Source organism: Exophiala aquamarina (genome assembly GCF_000709125.1).
Source record: "Exophiala aquamarina CBS 119918 chromosome Unknown aczIA-supercont1.4, whole genome shotgun sequence".
NCBI lineage: Eukaryota > Fungi > Ascomycota > Eurotiomycetes > Chaetothyriales > Herpotrichiellaceae > Exophiala > Exophiala aquamarina.
Genome location: NW_013550584.1, coordinates 1,043,335 through 1,052,795, shown reverse-complemented (window position 1 = coordinate 1,052,795; position 9,461 = coordinate 1,043,335). Strand labels below are relative to the sequence as shown.

General features: G+C 51.2%; 4 protein-coding genes across 4 annotated transcripts; 3 read left to right on the top strand and 1 right to left on the bottom strand.

Annotated features, from left to right (window-relative positions):
* Positions 1-863: 863 nt before the first annotated feature.
* Positions 864-1,913, top strand: A1O9_05494 (uncharacterized protein; the record flags this gene model as incomplete). Its single annotated transcript, XM_013404712.1, has 1 exon — positions 864-1,913. The coding sequence occupies one exon, from the start codon at positions 864-866 to the stop codon at positions 1,911-1,913; it is 1,050 nt and encodes a 349-aa protein (XP_013260166.1).
* Positions 1,914-2,581: 668 nt separating this feature from the next.
* On the bottom strand, positions 2,582-4,199 carry A1O9_05493 (uncharacterized protein; the record flags this gene model as incomplete). The annotated part of the gene is made up of 4 exons (XM_013404711.1): positions 2,582-3,236; positions 3,291-3,873; positions 3,931-4,035; positions 4,088-4,199. 4 exons carry the CDS (start codon positions 4,197-4,199, stop codon positions 2,582-2,584), a joined length of 1,455 nt encoding a protein of 484 aa, XP_013260165.1.
* Positions 4,200-5,003: 804 nt separating this feature from the next.
* On the top strand, positions 5,004-6,452 carry A1O9_05492 (uncharacterized protein; the record flags this gene model as incomplete). Its single annotated transcript, XM_013404710.1, has 1 exon — positions 5,004-6,452. One exon carries the CDS (start codon positions 5,004-5,006, stop codon positions 6,450-6,452), a length of 1,449 nt encoding a protein of 482 aa, XP_013260164.1.
* A 726-nt stretch (positions 6,453-7,178) lies between these two features.
* On the top strand, positions 7,179-9,141 carry A1O9_05491 (uncharacterized protein; the record flags this gene model as incomplete). Its single annotated transcript, XM_013404709.1, has 4 exons — positions 7,179-7,689; positions 7,794-8,104; positions 8,176-8,297; positions 8,367-9,141. The coding sequence occupies 4 exons, from the start codon at positions 7,179-7,181 to the stop codon at positions 9,139-9,141; spliced, it is 1,719 nt and encodes a 572-aa protein (XP_013260163.1).
* Between the last annotated feature and the right edge of the window lie 320 nt (positions 9,142-9,461).

Here is a 9,461-nt window from a genome sequence, read left to right as displayed (position 1 = left end):
GGTAAAGCAACGCCAGCTGTGATTCGCCATGTTAAGTCCACGTTATTCGACCAATTGAGAGGTGAGAACGATTTGCAAGTCGAAGGCTTACTGACGAAGCTGCTGGATGCTGGGAGAGAATCAAGAGCCACTACAGTTGGAAACGACAAAGGCGAGTCGGACGATGGACGAGAAAACTACGATTAAGAGGACCCGAGCTACGAATGGAAAATCGATATCTACTAGCTGTACTCCGTACGGAGTACCTACCTATTAGTATGAGTAGTGCGTAATAATGACTAAGAATCTTTGACTCTATATCATTTGCAGTTATAGCGGAGCAAATAATTAAATATCATCGAGCTTTATAGTTGAGAATGGCTGTTAGATTTAAGCTATAGAATGCTAGTTCATATAAGTAGTAACTACTGTAGATGGAAACGGAGTACTATAGTAGAAAATGACGCGTTGAGACGCGTAGGTCATTTCTAGGGCGGGCCATTACGTAGCCCAGGACTTATCATTACTAGGCTTTTGTATTTCCTAATCCCTCTCACTGCAAACATGACTAACATAAATAATGCAAATTGTGGCTCATCTCTGTGCGATATTATCAGCTTATGCACAGTACAGTCCATTCAGAGCACGCAGACCCGTTCCTTTGCGATTCCCACCCGCCAAGATTTCCCTCCTTCACGTCATGTGCTCTGCTCTGCCTGTGTCTTTCACGCGCACACACACCAAGACCCTCAGCTTTCGCCGCTCATCACGGAACCACACCTCACGCTTCCAGGTATTCGCTCACCAGCCTAACATAAATTACAAGTACTAGTATCCGTATAAATCCCTCTGCTTCCCAATCTTGTTTTACCCTTCGTTTCACTATGGCCCCTCCAGACCTCAATTCTTTACCACCTTCACGCTCAATGTCTTCCTCCCCAATGCAGCCGAGATCCATGCACACAGTTACCTCTCCTCCAAATCGACAAGAGACTCCCTCCCCTCGCAGCGCCTCCATATCGCTCGCCTCTGCCGCCAGCATCAATGCTGCTAATGAGTCTAGAAGATCTTCCCTGAGTAATCGAGGCTCCCCCAGACTCGGCCGACTGCCCACTGATCGGCGTCGCTCACAAGTCGCCATTAACCTCAACCTGAACGACCCTTCCCTCCCCAGCCCAGGAGAACTTTCTAGCAGTGACCTGCGTGCCAGTTTCACAGACAGAGTGCCTCACAGCTATGTCTCAGCAAGTCCACCCACCCTAGCGGGCCGTCCAACCATCGCAACTGGCGACCCACACCACCAGCGACAACCCAGCCTCGGAGAGGTCCACAATGTCCTGGAGCAAGAGCAAGAGGCACAGGTCAATCGAATGCTACAAATGATTCGGGAACAGCAATTGCAGCTTGACGCCCTGCGTACGTCGTCCGAACAGTCCAGGCGACCTTCACAACCGGGCAACAGCACCGCCGTTATCGATGACCTTACGCCCGCTTCCGAGCGCTCATTATCCTTTCCCTCCGTCCATCCCGCTGTTCCAGCTGGCACGCCTTTACCACGACGAGTCTCCTACACCCACCGACATTCAAGCGCAAGCAGATCTCCCCACCTCCATGGCATGGCTGATGGTGGAGAAAGCCGAAATTCCGAATTCATCTCCCCACCTTCCCCAATCGAGACCATTGGAAGAAGAAACAGTTTCCGCGACGAAAGCGCGTTCTACCAAGCTGAGACCGCGAATCTGACGAGAGAGAATCAGATGCTCCGTATGAGAATTCGGGAATTGGAGAAACAGATCAGTGACATGAGCACGGCTCCTGCCAACACACCTGCCATTCCCAGCAATCTGGTCACCAGCCCTCCCGTCGAGGCTGAAGAGGAAGCATCTGCCGCAGCGGAAGTGGCACGAAATACGGGAGATTCGGACAAGACATGAGAACACAGGAGAACAACATCCCGAATCAGGAACATTTTCGATGTACTATTACTGTTAACAATATTGGCTTACGACGATCACCATGAGAGGGACAGCGGCGTTCAGGTGGGCTATGAGACAAGCAGGGCTGAATAAAATCGTCTCCCACCGGGTTCACGAAATCGAGAGACGGCAGGCGCTTCGAGAATGGCTGGTTTGATAGAAATGACAGAGATCAACAATGAGGTGTTTGGGGAAGAAATATCATTACTGTAAATCAGATGATGATTAAGTGACCTTTACAAGGGAGGGACCTCATGGCGCACGAATCTGCCCCCCCCCCCCTCTCTCTCGACCAAATTCTTCTACACGGCGTTCAAAGAAGATCTCCGGCCCTGGGAACTAGGAGTTTAGATAAATAAGAAACTACTTCAATTCAAAGGCTATGGAGAAAAATAACGAGATTCCAGGTTTGCTGCACGCTACTCGCGTAGGTCCTGGGTGTCCTGTCCCTAACCTTCAACCAAGTAGCCAGTCGCCTTCTATATGGTTCCTATTCTAAATTGCTGATATTGGGCCCCAAAAAAGATGGGGTGGGGGGAGAAGTATATATATCGGTAGAATTGGCCGGACAGTCGTACGTACAAGATTGCAGACGCAGATCGCCGACCAAATACATGATCGCCCGTCTAGGCGAGTCTCTCATGGTCCGACCTTCTATTGAAGCCTTGGCCGCGGCCATTTGCTGTGTTTTGTTTACTGTGCACCAGATACTCATGGCGGATAGTCCACAAACACGTGGCCACACCAATCAGAGCGGCGCCTAGTGCGACCCAATATGCCTGGGCATAGCACCTGCGGCCGATAAGGCACTCCATACTGCCCTTCTCGTCGTTGATCTCGCTGTGGGAGTCATAGATCCAACCGTACAGCAGGTTGAAGATGTTTCCCGAGATGACGGGAGCGAGGGTCATGGTGCCCCAGTTCTGGCTCAAACCGTGTACCCCGAAACAATGTGCCACCAGGCTCGGGTACACTCCAAACAGAATGCCATAGGCGAGGCCTGTGAGTCCCGAGACGAGGATCAGGAAGTGCGGGTCTTCCACTGCGGTTCCGGTGACTTGTGCGAAGCAGAAAATGAGAGCGGAGACAAAGAGGCACCAGAATCGCGACCGACCAAGTTTCGATACCAGTATGTCGCTGCCAATGCCGGAGAGGAGACGTCCGGAAAAGGAGAAAAATGATAGAATTGAGACATGCATTGCCTGGCGTTTTTCAATGAATTCGCTTGTAGTCGAGGGGTCATAGTGTTTCCAAAGTGCTTGAGCGTCGTTGCCGATATTGCTAAGCCGTCGTCAGGGGATGCGCCCAGGAGGAACGAGAGAAGATGGAACTCACTTAATTGTCATCAAGCCGATGCCAGTCAAAAGCCCGAGCATACAGAATAATTGCCAAAATTCAGGAAGGGGTAGAAGGGCAAAACCACGAATGTCTAGATGAGGGGAATCAAGGGTCTTGTCAGAGTGGGAATGCTTGGAATTTTCAAGGTCTTCAAGGTCTTCTGAAGTGGTGGAGAGTAAGGAGGAATTTTCGGTGCTGGATGCTTCAAGGATGGGAAGGGGTCCAGATGCATCTATGCAGTTGTTCGTCGTTGGGGATTTGTGATTTTGAGATTCAATGAGCGCACCTGGTTCTTCAGAGTTACGAGATTGTTCTTGTCGGCTGGTAGAGGAGCTAGTCCGACGGAGTACTTGGTTCTCGTGCTGCGGTAGGTGTTGATAGGTGCGGTGGGTGGGAGCACGAACAAATGGAAGCGATATCAGCGGAAGTACAACGGTGCCGGCAGCCAGGAGAACAAGGAAGCTGTAAACTCCGGAAGGGAGAAGCAAGGCAATTCCTGCAAAGAACAACGCGCTCAGACCAAAGGCTGCCAGCGGGAAGGCTGTGGCGGTCCCTCGTGCATCGGGAAAACTCAATGCGGCTGATATGATATGATCAGTCGTTCGGCTTTTACCTTGGTGGTATTAAGTAGGCTTACCTGCTTTGATGGACGCGGTAAAGGCGGAACAACTGCCCGCGCCGGTGAAGAAGGAGAACAAGCATATAGAAGCCACGCTGTAGGCACCAGGTCCAGCCAGGTATGCTGAGGAGAGTTAGACTCATCTTCCGAATGCCGGGGGTCATTCCATGCATACCTCGAGCAATAGGATAATAGCCAATACCGAAGAAGAAGATGCCCAGAACGATTCCCCACCTTGGGGTTTTGGCGTCTATCATCATGCCAGCCGGTATACCGGTAGCATACATGCCCAGGTTTCCAAAAGTACCCTGCAACAGAGATCAGCCCTGTTTGTCCATCTCTTATCTAGGTCGGTGTCTCATACGATAAGGTTACTCTGGGTGGCAGAGAGTCTGAGATCGGTCGCGAAACTCGGACCCCATACCGAGTAGCCATACTGTGACCGATGTCAGTATACAACATGTATAGGGGAGAGATACTCGCATTGGTACCGCAGGCTAATGCGGTTACGGTGCAGAAGACCACCGTCAGGACTCGCGCCTTGTTTGGCTCGGAACTGAGGATCATGGTGATTGCGGGAGGATGCGTGTCAGTCCATTCCAGAAATAAGGATCGCCCACCACGAAGTCATGAAGATCGTGGGCTACGTTGAGAAAGTGGGAAGAGCAGAAAACGTGAGAAGCACACAACACTTCGTCCCCTCCATCGACTGTCGACTGGGGAATCCGAGTCGTTTGGAAAGTCCGTTGAGGTGGGAATGCACCTGCAGTACGGAGTACTCCATCGGGGGTCCCCCCAATCGGGTGCAAAGTGGCACTCCGGTTAACCTTCTGTTTCGGGTACATATCACGTGTTCGTGCCGTCACTGCCGCAGCCAGCCCACCCGCTGCTAATGCTCTTTCCTTGCATCCTTCGTCTCCAGCCAACAACGGCGACGACAAGCACCATTGTCATCCCATCCCGCTCGTCTTTCATCTCGCATTCCTCTTCTCACAACATCTCTCCGCCAGTATAGTCATCTATCGAAACCGAATAGTCTCGATTCTCAGCCTCCCCAGCGACCTACAACCTCTCGGCCTAAGCCCTTCCAAATGGGTGCTATCCTTGCCGTACCTGCCCTCCTCCTCCCATCCGCTGCAACACTATGGTCAGTCGGAGCATCATGCTGTGGAGCAGCCTCTTGTTCCATGCTGTGCGGACCATGTGGCATGTCTAAATTCCGATCCTCTATCGCCACCAGAATCGCATACGCTATGATTCTTTTGGTGAACAGTATTGTTGCCTGGGTCATGCTCACTCCTTGGGCTATTCGGAAACTTGAACATCTTACTTTGGATTACATGACTTTCAAATGCGGCTCCTCCAACTGCTATGGCTATTTCGCCGTCCAGCGTATCAACTTTGCCCTCGCACTGTTCCATTTGTTGCTCTCCGTTCTCCTCGTCGGCGTCAAGAGCACCAGAGACACTAGGGCCGGCCTACAAAATGGCTTTTGGGGTCCCAAGATACTCGTTTGGCTTGCTTTTGTCGTCATCAGCTTCTTCATTCCCGAAGGTTTCTTTCTCTTCTGGGGCAATTACATCGCCTACTTCGGTGCCATCCTCTTTGTCCTTCTCGGCCTGATCCTTCTGGTTGACCTAGCGCATACTTGGGCAGAACTCTGTCAAGACAAGATTGATCAAGGAGATGGTCCAAATTACCGCCTCTGGCAAGTCTTACTTATGGGGTCTAGCCTCGGCATGTATATTGCCGCCATCGCCATGACCATCATCATGTATATCTTTTTCGCCAAAAGTGGATGCAGTATGAATATCTCGGCCATCACTATCAATTTGGTCTTCCTCTGTGTCATTACCGTCCTTAGCGTTCAACCCACTATCCAGGAAGCCAATCCTAAAGCAGGCTTGGCCCAGTCTGCCATGGTCGCCGTCTACTGCACCTACCTCACCTTTTCCGCCGTATGCATGGAACCTGACGACAAGAACTGCAATCCTCTTGTTCGTGCTCGAGGCGCAAGAACCACCACTATTGTCCTTGGCGCCATTGTTACAATCCTCACAATCGCCTATACCACTACTCGAGCAGCCACCCAAGGATTTGCCATCGGAACTAATAACTCCGCGAACAAGTATGCTCAATTGACGCAGGATGAGAATGAACATGGATTGGTTACTCAACAACCTGCTTCGCGTAGGGAGATTATGCGAGCTGCAGTCGAAAGTGGCGCTCTTCCAGCATCAGCCCTTGACGAGGATTCAGATGACGAAGAGGAGGTCAGTACAAAAGGAGGAAAGGACGACGAGCGACAAGGAACCCAGTACAATTACACCCTTTTCCACATCATCTTCTTACTGGCAACTTGCTGGGTTGCGACTCTGTTTACACAACAGATGGACCCAGAGCACAAGACCGACTTCACACCTGTTGGTCGTACTTACTGGGCCAGCTGGATCAAGATCATCAGTTCTTGGGTATGCTACGGTATCTACAGTTGGACGCTCGTGGCGCCAATTGTGCTCGAAGGACGGGAGTTCTCATGATGTGTCCAAGGATAAGACTGTTGTTCCCCCGCGGAGGAAAATACCATAAAATATATTTGGTGTAAGTCAATGGGCTGGCGTTACTGCGATTAGCGAAGTAGTGAAATATCATTGGGTTGGTCTCTATGGAGAGTGCTTGGTAACTAACAGATTCCTTTCACCCATAAGTGCGTGCTCGTGCCCATGAAATGCTTGTAACCGACTCCATAATGCTGTACTATTTCCCTGAAGGCTTGGACTCTGGTTTTTATAGCCCGTCCCCTCCGCTGGAAATCACGGGACGCCTCATCATCAGATCAGCTTGGCGTCAGACCCTTGTACATAGGACTTCCCTGGTACCGACCAAACTAGGGATGTACATAGCTGAATATCAATTCCAGAATTCTAGAACCACTACATAGCTAAATTTCTGCAAGGCTAGATACTTGCATTGCATCCACCCATCGCTATTCAGGCCCAGCAGATAAGTTGCTAGTTTTCTACGAAAATCCGTCTTATTTTTGTTGTTCATCGATCGCCGTAAGGAAGCTGGAAGTGAGATCGACAACATCCTACTACCCGGTAGTTCTAACAGAGATAATTCTGATTTATTCAAGGAGCTTTATTTTCCTTGAAAAAACTACAAGCCAAAACCATAACACAAAAAGCGTCTTCGGTCTGTAAATAGTGACCAACGCTCTTCAGCCTTGACCTTCTTTTGCATTGTTGTTCTATCCCATCAGCAAGATGATTTCTTCAAACTACGACAACAACATCAAAAATAACGATAGCGCCGGCTCAGGGGGGCGAGTGAGCGACGATCCAGGCCTTCACTCGACCCACTGCATCGCAACAGATCAAACAGGCAAGCAACGCGTCATGGTGGCCTCTAGCACGGCTACCTCGAGAGGATCCACGTCGAGTACGGGTGGCCGGCAACCACTCCGCTTCATAATCATGACCGACCACGTCAAGCAGGAGAAGAAACAGCCGCGGCATCGGCTGCGTCGAGAGAGGAAGGGGGAGCAGCAACAGCCGTCCAAAAAGGCAACAGCGGAGGCACACTCGAATTCGCACTCGACATCGACATCGATATCGACATCCACATCACAAAGCGACGGGGTGTGTCGGCGTCACTACTACCGCACCACCGACGAAATATCCCCCGACATATGCAGAATTGGCAATCCAGGGGCGGAAGACTTGAATTCATTCCCGATTGAGAATTCTCGCACCGTGACGATTGCTGTTGATTTCGGTATGACTCCCCGCTATATGGACTGATAGATGAAAAGCAGATATGGTGTAGCAAGCAGAACAGGGCCATCTCACTAACCAGACTTCCCTCTCTCGGGTACATAGTGATCAAGCACATGATGCCAGGCCGCTCCAAGTCGTCATCCCACCAAGACCAAATCCCAACGATACTCCTCCCCTTCTTACAACTGGGCATGCAACACGAGTACCTCTTTGAATCTATCGTCGCACTGGCCCTGTCATACCGCGACAGCGACGTCTACGATCGCGGCCACGGGGAAACGAGACTCACTGCCGAGATTGCATACCACTATGGCCGGGCGATGGCGTGTCTACGGAAGCTCCTCGCGAGCCCGAAGACGGCGCACGTCGATGATGCGGCCATCATGACGACGATTTTCCTTGCTGATTTGGCTGTGAGTCTCTCTCGCTGTTTTTTTCTTGCCGGGTAATTTTGGGTTATAGTCGCTGATCTTTGTTGCGTTAGACAAAGTATGGCACGTCGGCAGAGGTGACTGCCCATGCCGCCGCGTTGCAGAATATGATCATTTCACGCGGTGGTCTGGACAATCTTGGCCAGGAGGGACTCCTCAAGTCCATGATCGAATAGTCAGTGATCCAATCTCGAAGTCTTGCACCAAATGGAGAAGCTATTTCTTCCACTAACATCTCAAACAGTGTTTCGGCGGTCGGCGACCTTCCCGGGGTGTCTAAAGATGGCGACATTCCCAAGTTTGAGTCCTCCGACTCTGCAATATCGCGTACGGGCCTACCACCTGAATCGTCAGATACACTGCCATCATCTCTCGAGTATCCTACACATCCATATCCACCAGAGGTGTGTGCAATCATCGCCAATCTCCCTCAAGGGTTCCGCGAACTGGCGTTGAATGGGCACTTGAGCGTCGAAGTGACTGCACTGATCGGTCTCACACAGCGTCAACTCTTCTCCAGCAACGGGGACAAGCTTATCCAGCTGAAGGACTACTGCCCGGCGACCATCATCATGCACGCGAAAAGGTACCTGTCGATCTCCCAACGGCTGACAGAGTCCATTGTCTGTCTCAGCGTCATGCTCGTTAGCATGCGATCGTTCTGCTATCGTTTCAGTCCGCAGAAGTATTTGTTTCCAAAGAAGCTTCTGTTATTGGCTAGGGAACGTGGCGCGGGTGAGGCGAGTCGAGAGCAGCAGGAGCATTTCGTCTGGACCGTGCTGTTGACTGCCGAAGCGTGTCAATGCCAGCCGCTGGTCAAATATACTGTGCCGTTGATGGAGCAGATCTTCGGCCCAACTGCCAGGAATGAGGCTCGGTCGGAGGAGTGGCTGGGTGACTGGGCACAGCTGCGCGGAGTCATGCAGAAATTTCTCTGGGGGAGAGACCTCGTTTACCAGTGGAGGGACAGATGGGAAGCAGAGATGAGATGGCTGAAGAAGACTAAAGCAACGATGTAAGGGCAAAAAGCGGTGGGTTGAGAGTCGAGTCGTTATCCGTACCCCTACATGAAACCGTAACACTCCCACTTTTCTCTCGTGGCTGAGACGAAAAAGGTGCCATGTCGAATCTACCGACTACCTAATCAGGACGACGACGATTCTGCTTTGGGCCTCAAGTCTCACACTACATCACAAACCGTTTGCAATGCAGCTTCATCAAGTTCTCTGGCCCGCATTGTGTCAAGATCATGCTTGTTGTACAAACAGCCCTTTGATCCGGGAAGATCCCACGACGCGGAAGTGGTTGCGGATCCCTGCACGCATATCTCGTCCCACGA